Source organism: Psittacula echo (genome assembly GCF_963264785.1).
Source record: "Psittacula echo genome assembly, chromosome: 2".
NCBI lineage: Eukaryota > Metazoa > Chordata > Aves > Psittaciformes > Psittacidae > Psittacula > Psittacula echo.
This window is the reverse complement of record NC_137737.1, coordinates 10,996,585-11,024,336: the sequence shown is the minus strand read 5'-3', so window position 1 is coordinate 11,024,336 and position 27,752 is coordinate 10,996,585. Positions and strand designations below refer to the sequence as shown.

Sequence of the window (27,752 nt, the reverse complement as noted above, 5' to 3'; positions counted from 1 at the left end):
GCTCACCGCGGAGCCTGAGGGGAGCCTGGCCCTAGCCCCGGCGCCGCAGTGAGCACCGGAGCGGGAGCGCGACCCCGTGCTCTGCCTGCTACAGGAGAAGCCATGAGCCCCGAGGAGAAGCCGCCACCCGGCCGCTCCCGCGACGACCGGCCACCGCCGCCACCTCAGCCCGCTCCCGGCCGAGGCCGGCGGCGAGGCGGTTTCCTGACGGAGATCCGCACGCCTATCCGCACCGAGCCCTTCCAGGAGCGGTACAGCCTCAGCCCCGGCAGGGAGCTCGGCAGGTGAGTGAGGGCTGGAGGGGTTCCCCGGGGCCGTCCCAGCCGGCATGACCCGCTCCAGGCGCTGGGCGTGAGGGGGGTGCCCGCGGCGGGGCACCTCTTCCCCGCTGTACGCCTCTCGGCGCGCTGCTGGGCAGGGTTTCACCTGCTGGCCCGTCCGGGCACCATTAGAGTTAGCGTAAGGAAAGTGGATGTGGGGATCACTGCCCTGTCGGTGCCACCCTTTGCTGGCATCTTCCTGCTGGGGTGAGCTCGCAGGACGTGCCCTGGATGTTTGGCTGGGCTGGGACGGGTGCGGGGCGGCAGCTGTCAGCACAGCTGTACCCCAGCTGCTGGCCGCGTCCCTCCTTCCGATAAACGTGTCATCCTCGGCCGTGCGGAGCTGGCTGTTCCCGGAGCCCGTGTGGGCAGTGAGCATTGCCCCAGGTTTCCTCTGGAGAAGGGAACCTGCCCGTTTGGGTTGTTTTTCCTTAAGCTGTGATACGGAGGAAAGCGAATCTAGAGGAGACGAGGTTGTGGTAGCATGTGCTTGGGCATAATCCAATGGTGGAGCTTTTCAAAGAACTAAAAAGCTGGTTAAAAACATGGGTTTGAAAGTCATTCCCCATGTAAGGTTTAATCAGTGTGTAATTTCAACACCTGACAGATAGCAAGGGTTGAGACAGAAAGCCTTGTTAGAAGCTTTTTGCCTCTTAGGAACTACATATATGGAATTTCAGCATCACTCAACCAGTATTTTTGTCTCAAATTCTGTCACTTCTTACAAAAGAATGACGGTATCCTTATTCACAATCACATGTGCTTTATCTAAAGAGTATTCCAATAAAAGAGATTAGATGAAATACCACAGGATCTATGACAAGGTGCCCTCCTTAATGTATGTTCTTTTGCAAGTTGTGCTGGCTGTGTAGCTCAGTCTATACAGCAGCAGAACCAATCCCTTCGGAGCTAAAGGGGAGTTTCAAAGCAAACGTACCTGCTGTAAGTAACAATATTTTAGGCTGCCTAGGTGTCAACTTAATGCTCACTTAGTAACTCTGGTGCTCTAATAGGATAATACCTGTTTAAACATAGTGGCCTAAAGCATTCACATGGGAAGCAGGTGGGAGAAACTTCCCATGAAGTGAGAAAACTTCTTTTAGCATGATGTGACCACAATGTCCAGGGCTTCGTAACTGAAGCTGACTAAATACAGGCTATGAAACAGCCTGAATTCTAAGCAGCAGCCAAGAAGGCGTAGGAGCAGCACAGCACAGGGTGCCCTGGTATCGCTGCCGCTCCAGGCTTTTCATTTGGAGATCAGGTGGCTTTTCACTAAAGGTATTTTGCAGTTCTGACGCAGATTGAGAGTTTCTCCTCGAGCTGGTGTCTCTGATTAAGTTTCTCTTAATTAGAAAATAGACTGGATGAAGGTTCCTTCAGGCACACAGAAGTACAGCCAAAGCGATTAGCTTTACACCATGAACAAGAATGAAGTTCTACAGTAAATCTTATTCTGCAGTTTAAACAAGTAAATCTCGGCAGGCTTTTTGTGTGGAGTCACTTTTGACCAGAATGCATGTAAAGATGATCTTTGCATGAAGGTTGTGATGTTGCACCTGTAGTTAAAATAAGTTAAGTGACTGTTCTGTTTGTCCTGGTTTTGTGCAAATTGCATGTATTTTGTTTCAGACTATGCCTTTTTTTCTTGTCAACTTCACAAATGCTTTCACTGTCTTCTCTCTTAGAATACAGAAATTGATACAATTCAATGTATGTGCTTGGGTTTTTATTCAACAATTCTGAATGCTTTTTCTTGCTACATTTTGATTAAAAGAAGTGAATACTTCTGCTCAAATACTCATTAAAATATTTGGTTTTGCTATCTTGTGACAAAACATAAGTGGTAAACAAAGTCTCTCTTCCTCTTGTAACTGTCTCATCTTATTGACAGCGAACGCTTAGCAGGAATTGTTTCACTTTTATAACAGATAAGTTCATGAAGTAAGTCTCTACTTACGGCTAGAGTGTATCTTCAGAAAGGACTTTGACAAACTAGCACCTTGATATGACAGGTTTTTATCTCAGATGAAGAGCACTCCTTGCGCACACATTATTTTACTTGTGATTTGGTAATGAAAATTTGCTAATGAAAGTGTTTATACATTCTGTTAAACTCAGAATCAGGGAAACAATTGGAAAGCTGAACTTTGGGAATAAAACATTTTTATGAATTGTGTTTTAACATGACAGTGGGGAGAGAAAAGAAAGTAGATTTAGTGCCTTTGAGAGCAGGGTAGCTGCATGAACTTGACAGGTTTGTGTGCTCTTTGACCTCCAGTCAGTCAGTCAACACACGTATGTGGAACTCCCCATGGCACTTGGAGCCTCTGCCTTCTGTTCCCTTGTTGCCTGTGTGTGAAGAACACACCTATGTGTTCCTCCCTGGAAGAGGGGGGAACATGGGAAAATATTAAAGCACTGTAGTTCTAGCGATGCAGGGAAGGGAGGTAGTGGGGCAGCTGGCCACTGGTGGCATGTTAGGGAGTGAAATTCCTGGGAAAGTATTGCTGGAAGTGTCAATGAGCCTGGGAGGAACCTGATCACAGGTTCTCACAGCAACTGCTTTAAGAATGTAAAGCCTATGTGCTTCAAAAGGCTGCTGCCTCATTCAGTAGTTGAACAGGCATTTGCAAGTCTCTCAAAATACAGCTGCTAGGCAAAACGGGTTAATTTAGGAAAAATACCCAAAATATGGTTAGTTATATAATGGCTGCTTTGGAAAAGTTCTTTTAAGCTGCTTAGGAGGACATGGAAATGGCAGGGTTTTTTTAATGAAATATTTTAACAAATGAAATTTTGGGCTAGTCTTCGCAGCCTTAATGAATTGTACTGTCCCAAAATCGGAATATTCTCACACAAATCTTAATCTGCATGATGTTTAAAATCAGACCTCTGATGGAAGTTGTAAGGGTGCCACTTCCCATCAACTCACTCAGACTTTAGTGTTTTCAGAAGGTGCTAGCTTGAGTTAGGTTAGTTTGAAGTGGTGTAACCTTTGCAGAGAACAAAACACCAATTGCTTAACTCTTCTTCCCCTTACCATCTGCGCTTAAGCCATAATTACACTGTAAAGTGGGGAACAATGTGTTTTGTGTTACCTAGCACTTCCTTAAAGAGTCTGGTATAACCGAATCTAGTTGCTTTGCTCTTTTTCATCAAGAAAAAACTAAGTTCACACAAAATATTACTAGATTGTTAGTTACTTCTTCAGCTCATTGGTGGAGCACTCTGTAGTTTCACGTGCAGATAACCCATGTCTTTGAATATTTTACTTCTTTTGTTACCCACGAACTCTGACATGAACTTGCCTATTTCTCAAGTAACTTGCAGTAATGTGTGTGTCTTAGTAGTACATGGCACTGGTATGATTTTGTGCATCAGTAAGAATGTATATGCTATCACACTTCGGTTCTTAGCTCCCCTCTGTGGTAGCACAGCTAGGGTGAAACAGTTGTAGAACTAAGTGAAAGTGGGAAAGAGGTTGAAATGAAGAGTTACAAGTAGTTGGTTCCACCATTTGAGAATAATTTTATGTGAGTAAATTATTCATGAACATCAGAAATGGAATCCCTGCAGCTTGCTGTTTGGAAATCAGGAATGGTATGGAAAAAACCCACACTTCAGAAAATGTTTGATATGAGTTATGAAATAAATTGCATGTAGTTTTGTGGGTCTCAAAACTTTTCTGAACTGTACAAAAAGTAAATGTTTTCACAGGAATTGCAGTTATTCCTGCATTTGTTACAGTGTTTTATAGGTCACTTGAAAAATGCTCATTAAAGTAAGGCTTGTTCTCTGCTCTTCTGAGCTTATGACAACCAAAATTAACAGATGTGACATGAGTGTTCCTGCTTACCTGATTTGACACTTGATTTGTGATTTGAGGCTTTTCCTTTAAGCCACAATGTATGCCAGATGAAACAATGCTAATTCTGTTGACAGTCTGAAAAGATGACATTGAGCTTCTTTGTAATCAGATATGATTTATCTTAAATCATAATTCTTGAATGAGACTCTTGTGAGGACTGAGAACTACTTCTAGTTTCCTATTCATGTCTGCCTTCAAAGCATTTTTGTTTGTGTTGGGATGACTGATAAGCAGTTTTCAACTTTGGAAATGAGCATTTGCCCATTTCCTCTCAAAACTGTTCTTCCTTCAATGCACTGCTCTCGCCACTAGCTCTTTTCAAGACAGCCAAACTAGCAATGCTCTGTTCTAACACTGTTTTCACTATTTAGTAGATTATTTGTTTTATAAAGAGTTCTGAAAAGCAGCATTTAAAGCAAAGCAAAGATTAAGTGTATGCAATATACTTTATAGGAAAGCATGTTTATATCTATCTACTACTCTGTCTCTATTGAAAAGCAATTCTTCACAAATTTCTCTTTTGGTCTAACCATACAGTGGATGGTTGCTTTGGATCTTAGCTCTGAAATTGTCTCAGGCATGGATCTAGACTGGTGCACAGAAATTAGTTCTACTACTTATAAGCATCAGGTTTGTCAAGTTTGATCTTTTTTGGGATTCTGTTCAGAACAGATGAGTTCTAACAGGCAGCAGTTCTAGCAGCTCTAATTATAGGTATAGACAAAAGGAATCTGGGCAGGATTCTTGGTCTGAAACAACTAAGAATTAGTATTTGTCAGCTGGCTAAACTCCTGTGTAACCTGTCCTTTTAATGGCGTCACCTCTCAGGCTTCTGGCCAGCTCAGCCGAACATGACGTGTGACCACACACAGTGGCGGCTCTTGCTGTTCCTTGCTGCCCCGTGAATACTGTTTCATTTCCATAGTGACTAATGTGCCATGAATCGACAGCATTGGTACTCATTAGGCTAATTAACTTGCTCCCAGATAGATTTTGTATGTAATGCAAAACAATGCAGTGCTTCTTGAAAGCTGTATTATAGAGATTTCAGACTTCCCTAACCTGCTTTCTCTAGGTCCTTCACTGCTGCTAGAATTAAAAGCTATTGACCCTATGCTAAGGCAACATACACCCAGAAGGAAACTGCATTCAGAGACTGTTTAAGGAAAACAGAGAAGGCTGAACCAAGGCAAGGGTCTAGATTTTTGGTACAAAGACTTAATATCCACCAATATTAAAATAACTTGCTTTTAAAGGGCTTATCTTTTAGTATCAGTTTATTTTTATCTGTTGGGTTTTTACTTGTCAGCATAATTGCTAGGTTTTATTCTTGTACTGGTTTTGGTGCTAAAAAGTCCAGCAAGGATTTCAACCATTTTGCTAAATGCATAGCTTTAGATTGTACATGAATGTCACAGATGCATGTCTTCGTTTGGAATAACTTAAAATCCTTTTCACTGGCTCCATAGGGAAGGTTGCTCTCTGTTGTGGTTAGGACTGCAGTACTGGAGGGATGTTTATACTTGTAGCTGCAACACTAATGTCACAAGCTACCTAGAAATCTAGCTAAAATACATGCTATCCTTGCAATATTTTGGGGATCAGAAGCATCGCTAGCACATTCCCGTGTTTCCTGATGAGCTACTATACACATTTCTTCCAATGTGGTTTTTGATAGATGTGTACCAGACACCTAGCAGGTTGTTAGCATTTAGGTGTCTGTTTCTTCTGTGGTAACTCTGTATTGATTAACACATTTTATAGTAATCTTTTGACCTTCCTAGTGCTATGAAATCCTATAATACTATTTTTCAAGCATTTGCAAGGCTATAATGTTGTCTTAACAGGCATATTAATAATTAAGAACTTTCTCCCCAAAAATTGCATTCAGGACATTGAAAGCATCTTCTTACCTTTTGTGTGCCTTCACAGACATCTGGGCTGTGCTCTGATCTAGTCTTAACACACACTGTGCTGTAGATAATATGTGCTTATGCAAAATATTATTTCTAGAGGAATAGCTGTGGCTGTATCAGTGGTTACAAGTCCAATTATTTTAGTGAGATTGCTTAGCAAATACCCATTTTGTGGGTGCTTATACGACTTCCTTCATTTAGACTGGGTAATTTTGAAACAAATGCCTATTAAAAGCAAGCTGGCCACAACTTCTTTTAGCAGTTACATTTCATGGATAGCAGTATGCCAATAGGTTGGGAGCTGTGAGAGTGAAACTTTGACATGAGCTGAATTAGTTAATTCTGTGAACTTCACCTTGGAGATAGGAGAGGTAAACCCCATGTCATTGTATTCCAAGCCGGATGAGGATGCTTATTTTGATTTCAGCAACCCTATAGTAAGTTGAGAAGAGGATAAGGATCTCCAAGCTATTCCTGCAGCTTTATAAGAAGATTTTTACATAAAAATCATAGAATGGTTGGAAAGGACCTTAAGATCATCCAGTTCCAACCTCCCTGCCATGGGCAGGGACACCTCACACTAAACCATGCCACCCAAGACTGTCCAACCTGGCCCTGAACACTGCCAGGGATGGAGCATTTACCACTTCCTTTGGCAACCCATTCCAGTGCCTCACTACCCTTACAGTAAAGAATTTCTTCCTTATATCTAACCTGAACTTCCCCTATTTAAGTTAAAACCATCACCCCTTGTTCTATCACTACATGATGAAGAGTCCCTCTCCAGCATCCTTGTAGGCCCCCTTCAGATACTGGAAGGCTGCTAGTTCTGATGGACATTATACCTGTATGGTAAGACTTAAAACAAGGTTGCTATACTTCAAAGAATGAGAATTCATTATTGCATTAGATGACAGTAATTAGTAGACCTTTTCAGTTAAAGTATCAGGACTGCATGAATGGAACCAAGTGGAGCAGGTGGGACTCTATTGCAGGGAAGTTTAGAGCAGACACTTCACCCCAAACTGCTGTGGGAGAAGTCTTGTGACGCAAGTGCTGCAGTGTGGTTTTAGCTAGCCTGCTGGCTTGGCGTAACTCATCCCTTGTGTGTTTTGTCAGACATGACGCTCATTAATGTGGGTTAAGTGCTATGCTCAGTGTGTGTATGTGTTCACATTATTGTCACAAATCTTCTTAGAAAATTTTATATTGGCCAAACTGCTTATTTTAAGATCATCCGTGTGTCTTATACAGTGAGACTAAGAATAAGAGATTTTGAGAGCTGTTACATGACAGAAATATCATCTGCGAAGTATTATGGTGAAAATACAAAGTGCTGTCTTTGAAAATGCAGAGTAGAATCTGGATGTTGCATAGTAAATGGAACAGGTCTTCAAGCAGTTATTCAGTAAGAGTGCTGGTTGCTGTTGCCTTGACTATGGTGGGATACGTTGCAAAACTGACTGGGTTATTGGGCATTGTCATACAAAGCATAGGTTGTCTGTTTGTACACTTTGGTTTTGTCAGCATTTTAAATGAAAGGTTTGAGGAGAACTTCATCTTGTAACCTAGCACAGCTTGTTCATTCTGTGGGGTTTTTTTAAATCCAGGTTCCTTGAATTGATAGAGGTTTTAATCCCTTATTTTTCATGGAGGTTAGATTACATTCTGGGTTGTGGCGTTTAAGTGTAGGGATTATCACTCAGCAAGACATCTTTCTTAACTGAGAACATTTTAAATGTATCCATTAATGGCAATTTAGCTCAAGTTTCCTGAGATGTTAATTTATAAGGGCAATACTAAATTTGTCACTAAGGGACTTAAAATTAACTTTAAATTCTTCTTTAATTTCAGAGGCAAATTTGCAGTGGTGAAGAAGTGTATCCAGAAAGACACTGAAAGAGAGTTTGCAGCAAAATTCATGAGAAAAAGAAGAAAGGGCCAAGACTGTCGGATGGAAATAATCCATGAAATTGCAGTCCTTGAGCTGGCACAATGCAACCTTTGGGTCATTAACTTGCACGAAGTTTATGAAACTGCAACAGAGATGATTTTAGTCCTGGAATAGTAAGTACTAGTAATAATTCCTGAATAACCTTCTGCTTTAAACAGAATACTTCTGTATTTGCTTTAAACTAATAATGTAAAACTACTGTGTGTCAATACGAATAATGTGAAAATACTTTGCTTGCCTGTTACACTTGCTTGAGTTCCAAAAGAATTGCTAAGAAAATCCGTATTGCAAGAAGTCTTGTAACTACTGCAGGTTATCAAGAAATTTCCCCAGTGATGTAGTATCTTTCAAAGCTGAACTACAGTTTATGTAGTTAAATCATAGTGAAATAAGAACTGTGTACACTCCCTACTTTGTAAAAAAAGGAACAGGAAAGAAGCAGTGAGCATGTGTTCAAAAACTGAAGTATATTTCATTGACAGTAACAAAGATGGGGTAAAATCTGGGGTGTTTTTTTTTACCAGTTATGAAAAAGATACTGAAAGCAACATCATTATTAAAAAGAAACTATCAAAATCCCTTATGATCTACAATGAAAAACTCTCTCAATCATTATCTTTTGGGGAAAGAAAGAAAGAGGATTCAGACCTAAAAGAGTTTTTCAAACTACATTTAGCTTTTAACTCTACATTTGTCTGTGTGGTTTTCTCCCCTTGAATTTGTCCAGATGGATGTTTTCTGCAGCTGCTGTACCAGTCCATCTAATACACCAGTGGCTTAGATATTTGACATCTAGGGTGCAAGAAGCAGCCAAATGCTTGTTGCTATTGAACTCTGTTAAGATCTTGTCCAAGCCCTATGGATTTTAAATAATTAGGAGAGGAACAGTGATGCTCACCAGTTCAGAAGTGACTTAACTTGTTTGCTAAGATAAATCTAGTTTATATGGCTCTTTTCTTGCTTGATAGCAAAAAGAAATGTTGAGAAATTTCGTGTCCCGGTTTGGTCTTGTTTAGAAGTCAAAAGCAATTGTATCTTTGAAGTTCAATGAAATGGAATGACATGGTGTCTGCTCAGGCAAGCTTCCTTCTAGAACATGTTTTTTCAATTGCATTGTGCCTTTATCGCATTAATGAAATATTCGAGTACCTGTTGTAATGAAAAGGTGTGACAGAGCTGCTGGAGTTTTAACTGCTGTTATGGGGGACTCATAAGTACATGCTTTAAACACTAGCAGCACTGATGTACCTAGAATACAGGTGGATCCCCATAGGGATGTAGTACAAACAGTAGAATCCAAAGCTTGATACAGCTGATGGATTTGGTGATAATTTTAATGCAAAATTGCTAGTTTTCTTTTAGAGCTCAATAAATACTCTTACAACTGCAAAACATTTTTAATCCAACGTATTAACTAGGTTGTTCAGTAGACACCAGGTTGTTCAGTAATTAGCAACACTATTGGCTTTGTAGCATCAGTCATACCTTGCTTCAGATAGAGCGCTGTTACAATTGTTAAGCTGCAAAAATAGCCTTCCCCTGACTTCAGCAAATACGTCTGGATGCTTCTTTAATGTCAGCATGTTCCAGAGACATGTTGCAACAAAACAGGTATGAATGTTAGTAAATTTCTGACATTCTGTATGCAGAGGATTAAAGAATGTATCTAGACTGCGAGCTTCTCCAGGGCATTTCAGTCTCTGTTCAGCTTGATGGCCTGTGTGGCAGATTTTTATCTTGGGAAGGAGAAAAACAAATACTTAATAGTTGGCCACTAACTTTATCTGCTAAGGTTTTCAAGTGTCCTCAACATTAAAAGGACATGGAGCTGTTGGAGCAAGTACAGAAAAGGGCCACAAGGATGATCAGGGGCTGGAGCACCTCCCGTCTGAAGACAGGCTGAGAAAGTTGGGGCTGTTCAGCCTGGAGAAGAGAAGGCTGCGTGGATACCTCATAGCAGCCTTCCAGTATCTGAAGGGGGCATACAAGGATGCTGGGGATGGACTCTTCTTTAGAGACTATAGCAGTAGCACAAGGGGCAATGGGTTTAAACCAAAACAGAAGTTCGGTTAGATGTAAGGAAGAAGTTCTTCCCTGTGAGAGTGCTGAGGCGCTGGCACAGGTTGCCCAGAGAAGCTGTGGCTGCCCCATTCCCAGCAGTGTTCAAAGCCAGGCTGGATGGGGAGCAACCTGCTCTAGTGGAAGGTGTCCCTGCCTATGGCAGGAGGCTGGAACTGGATGAGCTTTAAGGTCCTTTCCAACACAAACCAGTCTGGGATTGTATGGTTGTATGTTGAATCCTAAGGTGTGCAAGGGACACCTAGTGCTTTGCCTTTATGAAGAGAAATACTAATGTTACATCGAGGGTTGTCTTTCCAGCAGTATCAATTTTTGATAGAAAACAAAGTTGCCCTCTAACTGTTGTCTGTTAAGTGCTGAACAATGGGAAGCAATGAGGCATTACGATGTTGGCTTCAGCTCCAGGACAGCAGATCAGTGGCTGGCTGTATCCACCCTGACAACAGTTTCTGACTTCTGTTTGTTGTCACAAGACCTTAAACAGAGTATTCAAGTAGGCATTGAAGAGCTGAGTCCGAAGGGGTAGTATGTAAAGCCTGGACCTAACCTGTGGGCCAGCCGTGTTTCTGTATTTCAGTGAAAAATGGAATGAATGAATGAAAAAGAAAACGGGATTTGTAGGGATGCAGTCTGAGAAACCTGACACATCACATATAAAAAGAAAAAAGCGAATTTAATAACTTGGCACTTTTGAGTTTCTTCTGAAAGAAAGAGCAAAAGAACATCTAATGCTTAACAACTGGTGTTTTTTAAGTGTTCATCACCATATGTTTATACATCTGTGGGACAGATAGAAGATATTAGTGAGTCAGATAGTGCAGAAACTTGTATGTGTAACTTCAAAATTGCTTCTATTAAGTATGTTTAGGTGAACTGAGTAATTACCTGCCAGGATCTTGTATAAATATAGTAGAATTTTGTTATATTTAGTTTAACAAAAGTTAAAAACATTGTCTTTATCATCTTGAAGGCACAGTCAGCGTTTATTGGATATGCTGGATGAAGTGCTTTTTTCACCTATATATTTGGACCTGGATAATGTTACTACTTGTGTTGTCTTGGACGTTACTTACTGTCTTACTTACTGGAGGTGTGACTGGTCAGAGTCTGCTGCCCAGAAATGATTCATTTGGCATGGGATTCAGCAGATAGAACTTGAAGCAAAACCACTGGAATCAGAAATAACGGTGCTGCTCCAACGGTTGCATCTTGTCTGTTGCAGTAATTGACAAAGTTGTTCTAAATGGCAGACCTAAAGCAAGGCTGGAGCTCTTCAAAAGGTTTTAGGGGAAAACTTTTGAAATGGTGTTGGTTACCTTTTGCTTCTGTTTCATGTAGTTCTTGGGTGGCCTGATCTAAAAGGTTAAGACACCCCTCTAAAAAAAGGCATTTGTCTGAGAACCAGAACTTAAAAGAATAGGATCTACAACTTAAGGCATTTGGATGCTTCTCTTCCTGTATGTCAAGGGGTAATGGGTTAAAACTTACACAGGGAAAGTTTAGATTGGATATAAGGAAGAAGTTCTTTACTGTAAGGGTGGTGAGGCACTGGAATGGGTTGCCCAGGGAAGTTGTGAATGCTCCATCCCTGGTGGTGTTCAAGGCCAGGTTGGACAGAGCCTTGGGTGACTTGGTTTAGTGGGAGATGTTCCTGCCCATGGCAGGGGGGTTGGAAATAGATGATCTTAAGGTCCTTTCCATCCCTAACTATTCAATGATTCTATGCCTTCTCACCAGAGATGGATTTAAAGTTTTCTCAGGTTTCTGGGACATTGGCATGTTGTGGTAGCCTTACACTGGAAAAAATTATAGTAAATTTACGTCTTGCTTACAATCTACTAGTATGCCTAGCCAAGGAAAGAAGAGGGGTATGACTGTCAGTAGTGGTGAATGTGAACCTCCTTTGCTGATAGCAGTGCTAACACCTTGGTTGATCTTTTTGTAATAGCAGATGAATTTCCATTTATCTTCCAAAGAAAACCTTTTCCAGAAAGGCTTTTGACAGACCATAAGGTTCAGGAAGTAAATTTTTGGGTCTTGCAGACTGTATATGGTCACACTCAGCATTTGAAATGAAGTGTATTCTTGCAACTTGTCCATGTATCTGTGCTCTAAGGATTAGCACTTCTGAGTCTTTTAAAAGACAAGCCTGACCCATTAAAGCTGGGGGAATGCTTAATTTTCTCTGCTGCACTGAACTAGATTTGTTCAACCTTTTTCTAATGATACACTAAATGACTGTGTTCGTGTACTGTAAGTGCACTTGAAAGAGGTCGGATGCTGAATTCCATCCAGTGCATTGTTAAGATATGTTTCAAGGAAGATAAGCAGTCTCCATTGAATTGAAAGTCAACATGATTGTAACAAAGATTAATGCTTCAGACTTCCAAATGACTTTTAGCTCCTTTATGCTGATAAGCAGTAATAAAGTGTTAGCATGCTTTTCACTGATGAAGAGCAGTTAGATTTTACTTGAAACTACAGAGAAGTTAATAGCACAATAGTACTTTCATAAGCAAAATAGCTAAAGAATTCTGGTTGCCTTAGCTTTTAAGTTTGGAAAAAGTTCTTACGTCTTGCACTTTCCATACACCGAGCTAAGGGAGCATGCACTGGAGAAATATTGTGTTCCAAGCAACACTGGATTTCCAAACCTTGTGCTCTTAAATGTCTCCTTATCAATTCTTTTCTCGGGTTGATGGCTTGTTTTCCCAAAGACTTTCTTGTCCTAAGGACAATGCTTTGCTTTTATCCCTTAGGAACGCTTTCTGTGGAGGTGGGTGGGGGTACACAGTGGTTTGCAAAGTTGCTGTTTCATAATGACCATTCGAAAAGATGCAGCTTAGTGGAAAATGTGTTCTCAGAGGACAAATGGGTAAATGTTATGAACATCAGCGAACTCTCGGTCTGCATGTTTTCAGAAAGCATTGCAATGACATGCCCATAATACTTTCCTAGCTACTAGGAAGAAAATCGACTCTATCCCAGCCGAAATCAGGACACTGGTATTTTAATCCCCTCTGTATATGGATTATTTTTTTTCCCCCCTGAGCTCTAGCTAGGGAATGCAAAACCACTGAGTTGAAACTATTGTTAAGGAGCTTGTCAAAATTTGGCATAGGTGTGTGGGAGAACCTTTCTGGAGTTTTTTTGACAGTGTACTCCCAACACTTGTGACTGGGTTGGCTCAGAACCACTGACTGTTTTGCTTAAGGGAATCAGTTAAGCTCACTCCCCAGCAACAATACACGGAACAGGCTGGCAGTAACAAATTTCCCGTGTTCTTGTGAAGGGTTGCTAGTTACTTGTTTCATTATGGTAATTTTGGAAAGAAGGAATTGTCTGGAAGAAGTTATTGCAGCTGCATCCTAAATAGCAAAGTTGATAAAAAATGAAACTGTTGTAATGCTGAGTGTATTTGCCTATGGTAGCTGGGAATAGCTCTCTTTCCTAAGTCATGAAGTGGGTATGAATGTCTAAGGGCCCTGTTTGCTTGTCTCACTCTTACAAATGCTGGTGAAGCTAGGAATCTGCAGAAGTACTGGGAAGTACTGAAATACCTTTTAAAAGTCATCTGAATTGAGTGTTTTCTATTCTCATTGGGTAGTGCTACCTCTTGATTTCAGTGATGGGACATTGTCTCCTTCAACTGGCATTGCTTTGACTTTTAACACATTTAGTTCAAAGTTCTTTAGTATTCTATGTAGCTTAAATCTTAGCTTTGTGCGTACTTCAGTGTTAATTTGCTTATTAGTGTAACCTAATTGTAACAGATGTCCACCAGGTAGACATACAGCAAACAGGGCTTTGTAAGGCGTACCCTTTGCTGACTTTTCAGCTGTGTCTGTATTCAGTGTGATCCCTGATCGGCAACAGCAGGTTTTGGGTTTAAATCAGATTTCACAGCATTAAATAGGAGAAGTATTGTTTTGCTTATTTTAGGTGGCAGAGCTACACCCGCAAAATCCTAGGGTTGTTGCTGTAAAACACATTAGGTTAGTAATTTTGGTAGTAGATCTTATCACTGTATGTGCATGATAGTTTACTGCTACGAGGAAATAAATCATTCTTCCAAGTAACTTTTTGTGGCATATTTGAAGTAGAAACTTTAATTTCTTGATTACAGTAGACTTTTTTTTTTCCATCTGTCTTGAAGTTCTAATTGATGTTGCTTTTTAAAGGAACTTGGTTTAGAATATTAGAATAAACTGGCCCATGTCAAGTTTTGAAATGTCATTAATATCTGAATTCCAGTCAAAGCTGAAATAGTACTAATTTTTTCTTTGCATTCAAAATGTGCTGAAGAAAGATGTGATAGTGTCAGGCATATGCAGATTTTTTAGAGCAATTAAAGTATTCGTATTCCTTTGAAAGCCTCATTTTATATTTGAGCTCTCTCATCTTTGAAGAAAAATAATGCAATGGGTGTTTCTTTTCTAAAAGAAAATCTTAGTTTAATAAATCAAATTGTACTGCTGTGCCAGTTACCAGCAGTTACCAGAACAGAAATAGAAAACTCTAAACTATTAAGATGTAACCCTCTTCTAAATTCATACTGCTTATAAGACTATCTGCAGGGAGAATTTTAAGGCACAGTAATATCTGGGAAGGTAAAAAACTTGCTTTATAAACCATGAGGACTGTAGCAGCATAGTATAGGCAAAATGAAAACTGGAGTATATATGTGTTCTTTTTCTGGGGGTACATAATCCAAATGCACCATTGTTAGAAATCTGATTTCCTGCAGCATTCATGTTGGATGTGCCTCTGTCGTCTGGATTGCCCAAGTAATGTAATTCATTAGAAAAGTGCAAGCAAAGGCAGAGTAGATGGCTACGCATCAATAAAGATTAACACTTGTACAAAAAGTCATGTTTGGCATGTCACAGTTCGGGGTAACTGGAGACTATGCTGTCCTCAGGGCTTTCACCATCTTTCACCAAGGAGCGATTATAGAACTTCATGCAGAACAAAGTGTGTATGTGCTGATTTCGTAGTGGTAATTCGACAATGGTAGTAGTGCAAAATGGGCGTAAGAGCATTGGAATGGGGCCATTCTTGTTTTAAGATGGAGCCTCTGCTCTGCTTATTTTAATTCTAATGCTCCATGGTTATGTGGCTTCGGAGTACTTTAAAAACATTCATTCACTTCTAGTTATTTTTATATTTTTTGTTACTTTGCTATTTATTTAAGGATATAGAAACAAAAGATGAGGATGTAAGCAGAGAGCTAAGATTTTCACAAATGTTTTTAGATGAGTTGTTTAGAACCTTAATGCATCCCTCTATGCCACAGACTTCAGAAACAATGCAGTTACAGACTTTACATTGAGTCTTTTGTGTATGTGCTGAGTGTTTTTAGGAGGATGGGGTGGAACTGTTTTGCTTTGTGTTCACAAAGGCTTACCTTGGCCAAATGACCATGTAGTTTCATAGCTATGGTGAAAGGCACATCTGTTATTTATACACTGCCCTTAAATATATGTGGCATTCATCTAAAAGCATGGTCAGTAGTGATTCCAAAGTAGTCCTCAAAATTTCTGTAGCATTCACATTCTCTAACCTAAATGACTAAGGTCTTCCCTTCTCTCCAAAGAGGAATAATAAAGCAGAGAAACCTTCCTAGGCTGTAAAAGCTTGCCAAATGTTTAAGAACTGAAAATATCATTATTGGATGCTACTGCCCACTGATGTTGCTTACTCTAAATAAAATAGTGCAAGTAGAACAAAATGGGTGCTATAACTTAGTCTTTGAAATAGTAAAATTTGTATTGTTCCATAGTGCTGCTGGAGGTGAAATCTTTGACCAGTGTGTGGCTGAAAGAGAGGAAGCCTTCAAAGAAAAGGATGTTAAACGACTTATGAAGCAGATCTTAGAAGGAGTTTCATTCTTGCACAGAAACAATGTGGTTCATCTTGACTTAAAGGTAAGATTGTTGCTCTATTTTTCTCATTAACTTCTTCTCTGCTGACTTTCTCATTGGCTATCTGTCATAGTAATGCTAACTTGTAATTAACACAATTTTTGTCTAGCTATTCTCCAAATGATAAAATCCAGCATTTGGGATGCAGCAGGAGGAGTTTTCTATGATTATGTCAAATAAAAACTCCATTTGATCAGTGAAATGTAATAAATTCAAAAGTGGACTTGCCTTGCACCTTAAATTGCAAATGAGCGCTTTGGGAAAGACCTGACTCGTTTTTTAAGTGCAGTATGGTTAAGGATTGAATTGTAACAGGGATCCAGAAAAACTGTTGTCTCTCAGGCTGCGGTTAATTTTATCCATACAGTCCTGTGGAAGATGCAGTCTGAGCTCATTTTGAGCTTGAACTGCTTTATTACTAAGCAAGGCAGTATAAAAAGTATCTTACATTGAAATTTTTGAGATCTTTTTACATGTCCAATTCCCATATTTACTAAGTATGTAGGAAGCTGCTACGTGCTTCTTCTGTTGCTGAGATCCTTACTTACACTTAATTGCATTTTGGCAGTATTGCAAAGCTACCAGTAGACTCCAGTATCAAGCTTGCACATACTTCATGTGTAACCTAGCACATCATGAACCATTCATCAGCTAAAGCAGATGATGGGTAATATTTGCACATAAATGTCACCTGCCTGGTTTTCCGACCAATCATTCAAATTATCTGTGGAGTTCGGTAAGACTTTCTGTAGCCCATTGATTTGGTCATGCACATAAATATTAATAATTGGATGAAAACAATGAATAGAAAATTTTAGCAAGTGATGTGAGACTAAGTGTTCAGAAGGACTCAAAATAAGCAGTTAGAATTCCTTAAAGTTCCAGCATGCTTAGACAAGATACTCAGTGTTGGTTGGCCCCTGAATTTCCTTGAAGCAAAGTGTGTAAAATTAAAACCAGTTCAGAAAAAGCTTACTTAAAACATTCCAACTGATCAGAAAACTTGGATTATAAATTTGAGTGTATCTAGTTCTCACTGAAGGATCCAGCATCACTTTGCTGCCTTATGAAAGTCAAGTAGCAGAGCAAATTGTCTGATGTTTGAGTTTATTATGTTTAGACATTGCTGCAGTGTGTGCAATGTGCTTTTGAAAAGTGGATCTTAATAGGAGTCCCAATTGCAGCATGATTACTTTCATTACCTATAAGGTCTTAAGCAAAATAAGGTTTAGGGAAGTCTTCAGAATACTGGCAAATAAAGAGGATGCAAACTGGATTAAAACCCATGACGTGTGAAGATTGATTGACCCATATGCCTTGCAAGACTTTAAGAAAGTTCCTTTTTTCAAGGAACTCAAAAACTTGGGTTCTGGTTTTGGCTGCATGTTTATTAACCTTCTGGCCTTAATATCCTCTTGATTATATTATGGCTCTTGCTGGTTTTCCTAGTGGCTTACAGCACTATGGAATTTACTAAATACTTGGGTTTGTGGTGATATTTGCAAGACTTGTGCAAGGGTACTGCTGTTAAGCAAGGTGTTTGCTAGGATCTAAAAGCTTGCTAAAATGTTTTCTATGCTATTAGTTTCACCTTTGGGTTTCTAAAGGTTTCCTTTTGCATTTGTCTGGTACAGATAACTTTGGAAGGGTCCATCCAATTTTCCATGTGTTGCACCCTCAAAAAAAATCAGGCTCTACACCCAGAAGAATTTAAGTCAAAATGGCTGTCAGTATGTGACTGACAGCTGCTTGTTGTAGTTTTACATTGTAAGTCTAATCAATGACACTGACAGCTAGCTTGCTTCAGCTTCTGCCTGTCCACTTAATAGATGAAAGATATATTCTATGAGACTAAACACTGCATGTTAATAAAGGGGTATTTTGATATGGCTTACTCAGCAAGGTTACCACCTGATCATTTCTTTCCAAAAGCAGGGTTCTCCTGAAAGACAGTTGAAATATGGCTTAGTTTTAATAGCAAAATACAACCATGTAATCCAGCTTTGACTTGGAAAAAGAGCAAATGTAACACTACAGAGTGCAAATTAAGTCTCACTTGACAGTATTGTGTGGATGCTATTTAATTTGCAGGGTGTGCATAGATTGTAGTCAGGAGCCTTTAATCTCCTCTTAATGGTGCATAAAAGCTGCAGAGTAAGGGAAGACTCCTTCCTCTGTTTTCATTTGCTGTTTGACTTCAGCTTGAATTGGTGTTTGGTGAAAGCTTAAGGTAGTTGGGAATGGAAGAGAATTATAAAGGTGTGGGAGCTGAGGAAGGGCTAGCTGCCTCTTCTCTGCAGCAGAGATAGGCAGAGCCTCACATAGCCCTGGTGTCTGGGAGAATGACGGCTACCAAGCAGCACTCTCCTGTACTATATATTATCACTCTGGTTATCCAACAGACAGCTTTTCCCTTCCTCCTTCTGTATTGTGCTCAAGATGTTGCATTCAGTGAGGACAACTAGCAAAATAATTGGAAATTATTTTGGGTGTCGTTTTACCCCAATGTTCAGAAAGCAAACTAATGCAGTTACAAAAGAAGGAACACTGCTGATCTTCTCAATTTTCCAGGAGGATTAAGGTGGAGTGTTTATTACACAGAAATGGAGTATCATTTGAAGCGCAGTATTCTTTGTCTAAAGGAATATCCAAGAAGCTAAGAAAAGGGCTGTAACTTAAAATATCAAATTTTCAAGGCAAAAGAACAGTTTAATCTGCAGTTCAAACCTTTAAAGCAAAGCTGTTTGTTAGTAGACAGGTATAGATTCTCCAGATTCTACAGAACCTATTTTGATTATAGTCTTGTTTCTTAATTTATGCGACTTCCATTGTTTATTTTGGGGAATTAAGTGTGATTCATGTCTATCTAGTATGTCTACTCCTTAAGTGACCAAAAAATACCCCAAACCCTTATATTTAATTTCTTAATGATACAGAAGCCCTTCAACTGTTTTTAGGGTAGACTGATCAGCCTAGTTTAGTGTTTTTACATACAATGTAGCTAGGGTATCCCAGCTGGTCTGTTTTTCATGTGTCTGCCCATTATTCCTTGGATAATTCCTGTCTTGTCTTCTAGGGATCTGATCTTTTTTACAGCGTCATAAAAATAGATACCTAACTTCATTCATGTTACAAGTTAGGGTGAGGCAATGGTTAGCTTAAAAACATGACCTTTATTATGTATCCTTAGTCATACTCCTCTTGAAACCAGCTAAAGATACAAGAGAGATTAGGTGGAAGGCTTGTAGAAACTTCTCGAATAATGGCAAATCTGCAATATATGTGTTTTGCCATTATTTAGTTTAGAAGATTCCAAAGCCTGCTGCCAAGGTAGGGGTTTAGGGACTCCTATTTTACTAAGCACATTTCTTAGAAACAAATCATGCAGAATAAGGTTTCAGAGGAGACTAGATCTTTGTCTACATTGCCTTAGTTTGGCCTTTGCGTTGACATTCATGGTGTCAAGGAAGCCATGTTCTCCATGTGACAATAGTTTAGTCCAATTTAAGTCAAAAATGTAGAAGTGGTTAATATTTGCAATGATAAATGATGCTTTCTGTTGCTGTTACTTTTAACATGATGATACAGGTATAGCCGACACAGCAAATTCCTAAAGCCCAAGTTTCTGGTTGTTGACAGTGTTCCTGGAAAAAAACAACTTTTTGGCTTGTTATAATCCTTCCCAAGGCACCTGTTTCTGGCTGTGCCAACTATGGCATTGGGCTAGACTCCTGTGGCTATATCACATGGTTTCTGTGCATATACCAATCTTGTAGTCAAGTGCTCATTTAGCCAAGGATTTTTCCCTATGTTTTTGTTTGGTGCATAACACAAGAGGATCTAAACTGGAACATTTAAGCCTTACTGCACTGGAGGAGGAGGTTTTTAAGTGTTACCAATTGATAGTTTCAATCAGCCATTTCATTACTGCTTGATAGTAGGAGTCAAAGGCCCTTTTTAGAACGGCTACGAGGAGAGCCTCTGGCCTGCATCTCTCTTGCCTTTATGGGCTGATCAACGTTAGGCAAACCTAGATGTGCTATAGTACAGGAAAACCAAAACAGAAAGAGTGTTACACATGTGTGAAAGTGATCTTCCTTGAAGTTTTACAGTAACTGTGTCAAGCTGAAAACTATGGTAAGCTCAAAGCTATGCCTTCTATAAGCTTTCATGCTGGTGTTTAGACTGTCACTGAACAAGAACCCCAGAATTCTTCTTTAAAGAAGAAAACAACTGGTATTTCATTATGAATTGATTTAGGGCCATGACTCAATTCATACTGTAGGGGTTTTTTCTGCATAGCTGCATTTTGAATAAGAAGATCATTTTGGAGAAAAGACAATAAAACCTTATCTGACAACTACATTATCTGCTAAAATACTGTAACAGAGGCTTCAGGGTTTCACAAAGTTTCTATTAAAAACTTTTCCTCATTTAAATATAAAGAACAAATTCTTTTCTCATGCTTTCTATTTGCCTCTTCAGAAAGTAACTAAATTTCCCACTGGGAAGAGCATCCGAGAGGCTAATTAGGGAGGCCTGGTCAGCTTTTTTGGATGTTTGCTTTTCGAATACAAATACAGAGTAACAAATGTGAACTAGAAAGCAGGTGGTAATGCACTTGCAGTTTTACTTGTGTGTTCAAAAGCAAGGCTATCCATGTGAAAGCACACCTTCATGATTGACAAGGGGGTGAGGAGAGAGCAGCTTGGTGATGAGGGAAATAGTATAAATGCTGGTGTTAATCCGGGTGGATTATCAGCCAGTGGTTGCTTTGGTGGTCTCACTCTTTTGCCCTCCTCCCTTCTCAACCACCCCTGATGCAAGATGATCCAGGTTCCCAATAACTAAGGGCTTCTTCATTTTCATGGGACCCCTGCCTCACTAGAGGCATGAAGGCAGTGTCAACTAGTCAGTGTTACCATTCGGAGGAGCTCATAATAGAACCCAAAGTGATTATTGGCCTGGAGGCAGGGAGGGTCACACCTTTTTTCTTTCTTTTGGCAAGGATATGCTTCAGTTTCAAAAAGTCCCTAAGACCTGTTGTCTAAAGTTAGCTTTCAGACTTTAAACTGAACTAGCATTTAAAAGAGATGGTAAAGAACTTCTTAATGACCACAAAGTTGCTTTGAAGGATGACAGCCAGGATCTAGTGACATCAGAGCAAACAAGTTTATCCCAAGGTGATGCTCTTAAAAACCTGTTTTTCAGGCTGCTGTATTTTTTTTTTTTTGACCTGTTGTGCAGTTAGTGTTCTCTAATGCAGTTGTTTGGACTTTGAACAGGATTGAGGTCGGTTGCAACAGGCTTTCTTTAAACAGGGGTAGTCAAAACAGTTCTGTGTGTTCAGGGTTTTTAAAAAGATGAGGTGTTTTTGGACACCCTTCCACAGGAAGGATTTTACACCATCTGTTGGTAGGAAGCAAGCAGGGGAGTTAAACAGGTGATATGGAGGACTAAAGGCGCAAATGTGAAGGTATTTATATGCTATTGTTAAATGACAGCTGTTGGCATGTGTTTTGTATGTGTTCCAAGCTAGTAAACATAGACGTGTGATTCTCAGTTACGAACAGAAAATCCTGCTGCTCCTTTTAGCCTGTGTGTCTCTTCCAAGTTCACCTTGGGGGAAGTATAAATGATCCTGGGTTATGGACTTGTTATTGAATGCATTATTGCTACTCATGATCTAAAAGCATTATGCACTGTGGTGTCATAGACATTATATTTGGGTGATCCTGAAAATCTCCTTTTGTTTTGCAGCCCCAAAATATTCTACTAACCAGTAAGTCTCCTCTGGGAGACATTAAGATAGTGGACTTTGGCCTTTCCAGAATAATGAAGAGCAGTGAGGAACTAAGAGAAATCATGGGAACTCCAGAATATGTAGGTAAGTTGTTACTATAGTGAGTGATGTATAGCCTCAGCTTTTGAGGAGTGAAGAGAGAGCCCCTCAGGTTAGTGAATGCCAGACTGGCTGTGTAGTTATTGTGCCCAAAGATTAGTTTATTACTTGGATGTGGTACTGCTGGAAAAGCTAGAACTGGTGAACCTTGCCAGTCTAATGAGTGATGGTTTTGTGCTTGCACTGAAGTCGAGTACATGCTTTAAATGAGTCTTATCACTGTTAGGGTGGCGAGGCACTGGAATGGGTTACCCAGGGAGGTCTTGAATGCTCCATCCCTGGCGGTGTTCAAGGCCAGGTTGGACAGAGCCTTGGGTGACATGGTTTAGTGGGAGGTGTCCCTGCCCATGGCAGAGGGGTTGGAACTGGGTGATCTTAAGGTCCTTTCCAACCCTAACTATTCTATGATTCTATTACTTGAATCAAAAGCTAAAAATTACATATTCATTCTCTGAATACATTTGAGCCTGTGGAGGCTTGTGTCCATTTTATTTTAAAATACGTATATATACATGCACCCACATATATATCATTCCAGCTCTTGAAAGTGTACTTGAAAATATCTCTTAAGTTGTACGGTATGCCTTTGTGGGTATGAGGTTTAGTGCTGGAATATGGAATATTGGATATTTCTGATTTTTCTGGAAGAAAGTTGTACACAGCTTCCTTAGTAGGGAAGGAGACTGCCCTGGCTTCTGAAAACAGCGATAAAAGGAAAACAGATTTTTTGAACTTAAAATCACACCACTTGAACAGCAATATCTTGATCTCAAAGGACTGTCGTGTTTCAAATGGCTTGCCTTAAATTTTACCACATGCTATGGTGGTATGTATGCTATGTAACTACAATGTAATATCTGCAAATGACAAAGATCTTGGTTTCTTTTTTTCCCTGAATAGCTCCTGAAATTCTGAGTTACGACCCCATCAGTACCGCAACTGACATGTGGTGAGTTGAACAGATGAACAGTCATCATAGCTCGCTTTACTGAAAAAGGGTTTCTTTTGTTCTAAAAACTAAAAGGCTGCTTTTCTGTGTTTTACTTTTGATTTAGGAGCATTGGGGTCCTGGCGTATGTTATGCTAACAGGGATATCCCCTTTCTTAGGGGATGATAAACAAGAAACATTCTTAAATATATCTCAAATGAATGTAAGTTACTCTGGAGAAGACTTTGACCTCGTATCAGAGTCAGCCGTGGATTTCATCAAAACTCTGCTGGTTAAGAAACCCGAGTAAGTAAAATACACAATTGTGCACGTCAGTATGTCAGACTGGATTCATTTTAAATACAGCAAGTGCTGGCATTGTCCTTTCTAAAGTATAAAGGAACTTTGGTTATTCATATTTCATTAGGCTATTACCTTTCTTGTCTATGGAAAGAGAATTCCTCCATTTCCCTTCCAACCTCCGTATTCTGAATGTGTCCAAACTCAAATCGATTTCAGGAAACTGTTTGAGCTGTACCATGTGATACAGTTTATTGACTTTCCTTGCAGGTACTTTGCTGATGTCTTTTAAATGACCTGTGCTTTGAGCCTTTTAGTTTTCCTTAAGTGCCTTACCCTTTTCTGGTTTGTTAGTTGCTTTTCTTGATGGGAAGCAAATTGGAACTTCCAGGTCTCAAACTACAAGAAAGCTACTATTGAAACTGCACTGCTTATCTATGGAGATTCCTTAAGAATGTAAAGGTTGGATAATTTTCATATATATAAAAAAATGTATAAACATCAAAAGCTGGTTGGCAACATGGGACCAGAAAATTATATTTAAGGATCTAGGGATTCCTTTATTATAGATGTTGGCAGTTCATCTCCTTGGGCTGCTGTTGGTCTTTTTTTGGTAAAGGATAGTTATCAGCCCTTTTCTTAAGTTCTATCAGTCTGTCTTTAATACAGTCTTATCCTTGGAATAATTTGTCTGGATCTCTTCTATATTTCAAAGTCATTTGGACATTTATCCTAACACTTTCCTTCCTCTTCAGGGACCGGGCAACTGCTGAAGAATGTCTTCAACATCCGTGGTTAGAACAAAGTGATAATCCTGCTTGCACAGCCAGGAATGAGAGTACAGGAGGGGAGACCAGTGATGTCACCCAGAAAGATGCAGATTCTGCCTCTGAAAAATCAGTTGATGCTGAGAAGACCGAAGAGGAGGAATCAATAGTGACAGAAGAACTAATTGTAGTGGCTTCATATACACTGGGACAATGTAGGCAGTCAGAGAAAGAAAAAGCAACTGAGCAGAAAGCCATTTCCAAACGATTTAAATTTGAGGAACCATTACTGCAAGAAATACCAGGAGAATTCATTTACTGAAGTCTGGAGCTCCATAGCTGTAACTGGAAGGCAGTGGTTCCTACTAAACAAAAATATCCTAGCCAAGTGAATTTCTGATATGCAATAAATGTTCTAGATTAAAAAAAAATGTCGATAAATGGCATTCAAGGAAAATGTGCCAAGCTTTTAATTCCATGGAGCAGATAAGATTTCAGGTGGCTGACAGGAATTTAGCCAAGATAAAAAGCTTATTTTTGTTTGTAACTTCTATTTCTGTTTTTGTTGCTGGATAGCAGAGTTTTTGTTAATTGTTCCACTGTTCTGGGGAAGTTGACATTGGAAATGTTTCAGTGACAGATGTCAAAAGGAGTATTTTAGGTTATGTTTTGGCATTTAATGCGAATATATAATGCTGGGTTTTCCTCAAAAGCCTCTTAGCACTCCTGACTTCAGTGGAATTATCTACTGATCTAAAAAAGTTGTATGAGAGAAGAATTTGATCAACTGGTTTGACATACAGATTTCAAAGTTATACTGTGTATATATTTCTGTTTACATCAAGTCAAAGACCCGGACTCATCTCATCTATAGCCAAACAATGAGCTGCTTTTCTCTAGGGAGAGATGCGCATGTCCCACAGATAAAGAAATCTGTATCTGGGAACAGTTTCAGATCACAGTGGTGGTACTTCTTTATATGGGAGCACAGTAAAATCCTGCTCCAGAGGGTGATGAATTTGCTTCAGTCACTCTTGAGAGCCAGCAGAGATTGTTCCCCTTCCCTCCTGTGTTGGGTGAGATGTGCTGATAGAATCCAGCTCAGTGTGACTGCACAGTGTTGAGAAGTGGAAAAACAAACGTCAGAGGGTCTGATATAGCATTGAAGCATCTCCACTGACTTTGCCATGTTAGATCAGTCAGTTTGTCCAACTAATGATAAATCAGCCCTTGATTCCACCTCCCCCAGAACCCAGCTGGGGATTTACTGGGAGTATGAGGTCACATCTGCCTTATTTCTCTTCCTCTAACCGCTGCTTTAAGGAAGAAAGAAGCATCCTTAGGCTAAATTGCATAACCTTGTTCAATATAGCTATCAGATGGGGAAGAAGGTGCCACTTCCTCTGAAACAATGAAGCACAACTCATGCCTCATGCTTTCCCTTAGAGACTTGGAAAACCAGCATGTGTATGATGGGGCAGAGTGGGATTAGGGAGCTGTATGGATGGGTCATAGTTCTCAATGGACGTGGTCCCGCAGAGGACAAAGCTGGGACCAACTGGGCATCAAAATTGACTGGTTTTTGCAATGTACAGGTCTGAGGATCTCAGACTAAGTCCTAGTTTTCTAAGAAATCTTTCATATTGATGCTGTTCCAAAGTTTAAGTTTTATGTAATTGAAGTTTAGTACTATTATATTGCATACTGTTAACTATTCAACTATTTATTTGGTTTCCTTATGCTGTTTCTTTATAATAAACCCTGACAAAAGTTTTCTTGCTATAAAACAATTAATAGAAACTCCTAAGCTAGTTCTTCTTTTATTTCCATGTTGCTACAGACTTTCCTAATTTCAAATGTACCAAGGCTGTCCTTACTCTTTTTAGTGACCAGGAGTTCAGTGCTCTGTGCCGATATTACGGTCCCTCCTTCACACAAAAGGTAAATGGCTTATGAATAACACAAGCAGTGCTGGGGTGATCTGATTAGCATTGCTAAGGGTGGGAGAAAAGCACTAGTAAAGCAGAAAGCTGTGTGACACTGAGGGGGGCAATAAGCATTTTTCTATGAGGCTTCATTGCTTGAAGCCACATGAGAAAACTTGCACTTAAATTGAACTGTTTAATCAGGCTTCTTCCTCTATGCAATTACATATTGAATATTCATGTAGGGAGGGCAGCTTCTCACCTTTTGAAGACCTTCATATAAGAAAACATCCACTTGTACTCACAGTTGAGCTTGGATGTATTATATGTCAGAATGCAGAGATGCCTTTCACACTCTGGAGAAACAAGTTATGTGCTGTTACTTCCCTGCTGTAGGCAGTAACCTACAGACTCCTGCTGAGAAGCTCCTGTGCAAGGTTTTCTTGGATGGCTTTGACTGGCCATTAAAGTTAGACAAGTTAAATCCCTGAGCCAACAGAGTAGCTGTTACCTGGGTGTTTCTGGAGGTGGGCAGTAGCTGCATTGCTGCGTGTTTGCTGACCCTACCGACAATGCTGATCTCTCTCAGACTTTTTAGGCACAACAGTACTTGTGATGGGTGTCCTTTTACTGCTCAGTCATTTGCCAAGGCAATTTGCTTGAGTGAGGGACACTAACTTATGAAATCCTGTTGTGCAGGACAATAATTTCTCCCGGCTTCCGTCACTGCCATTTTGACTTCTTTTCTCCATATCCATACTTCCTTGCTTTTACAAAGTTGAGCAAAGCACTGAGGTTGAAGCAGGCTCACATCTACCCCTGCAAAACAACAGTCATACCTGCATACCTAAACATGTAACAGCAAATCATTTGAGGGATATATAGCTATTTCAATTCCTATTTGTAACCAGAGATGATGTCTTGGATGGGGACTAGTACTGATAAAACAGAGTAGATGCTGAGCAGCATACATTTTGTGCTATATTTACTGGTATTGATGTATGACAATGAAGCTTAACGTGTAAATGAACTATGTACTTATTACAAGGCCAGCTTCTCTTGAATTGGCTGCTTTGAGATTTCCAGTGGGCTGTGTTTGTTGAACTTTTTGTGCCTTAAGATGGTTTTATACAGTGTTTTTTAACATTGTTGAGAGTTTGTATAAAGTTGTGAAAGTTTAATAGTATAAATTATACACAAGGCATCTTAGATTGGGCCTGTAATAGGAAAAACTTTCTGTAACATTTAACTGCAGGACTATCAGCCAGTCCGACACGCTTGAAGCTGTTTCTGTTCCACTGTGAGTGTGGGTAAAGCTGTAAATAAGGTAATTTTGTAGAGAACAGGCTGATGAGGTTAATGTTTTTGAGACACTTTGTTATGAGTGAAGTAACATGATAAGACTGGGAACAAATCAGTAGCTTGGGAAGAAGAGCTGGTTTTTTGCAGCTCCATGAATACAGAAGATTGCGTGTGTACATACGTGTCTCATCTGAAAGCTGCTTATGCCTTAAATTATGGGAAGGGTGGGAAGGGAGTGGGTGCAGAGAAGGAATCCACTCCCTGGACCTCATGGGCAATGCTCTCTGTCCCTGCTCTCACCTGCTGGCTGCATTCCTAGCACTGGGAGCATGGTACCAGTTTGCTTGAATGCAGGAAGCTGGAAGGAATGGCAGTGCTGGTGTTCTGAAAAAGTTGCTGGAGAATTGTTATTTCTATGGTTCTGATGTGTGAGAGACATGAACTCTGTAGGCAGGGTAAGCCCAGGACTCTGCCTCTGTTGCAGTTGTTGGAATAAACAGCTAGTTAAAAGCAAAGCCTTGTCTCTTGTCTCATTGCTACGTTTACCTCTTTAAGCAGGAGGC

At 39.9% G+C, this 27,752-nt stretch overlaps 1 protein-coding gene across 1 annotated transcript; it reads left to right on the top strand.

Moving 5' to 3' along the window:
* STK17A (serine/threonine kinase 17a) lies at positions 1–27,752 on the top strand. The gene is made up of 7 exons (XM_080611119.1): positions 1–284; positions 7,962–8,174; positions 15,923–16,067; positions 21,825–21,951; positions 22,867–22,915; positions 23,022–23,201; positions 23,951–27,752. Exons 1-7 carry the CDS (start codon positions 103–105, stop codon positions 24,282–24,284), a joined length of 1,230 nt encoding a protein of 409 aa, XP_080467245.1. The 5' UTR covers positions 1–102; the 3' UTR covers positions 24,285–27,752.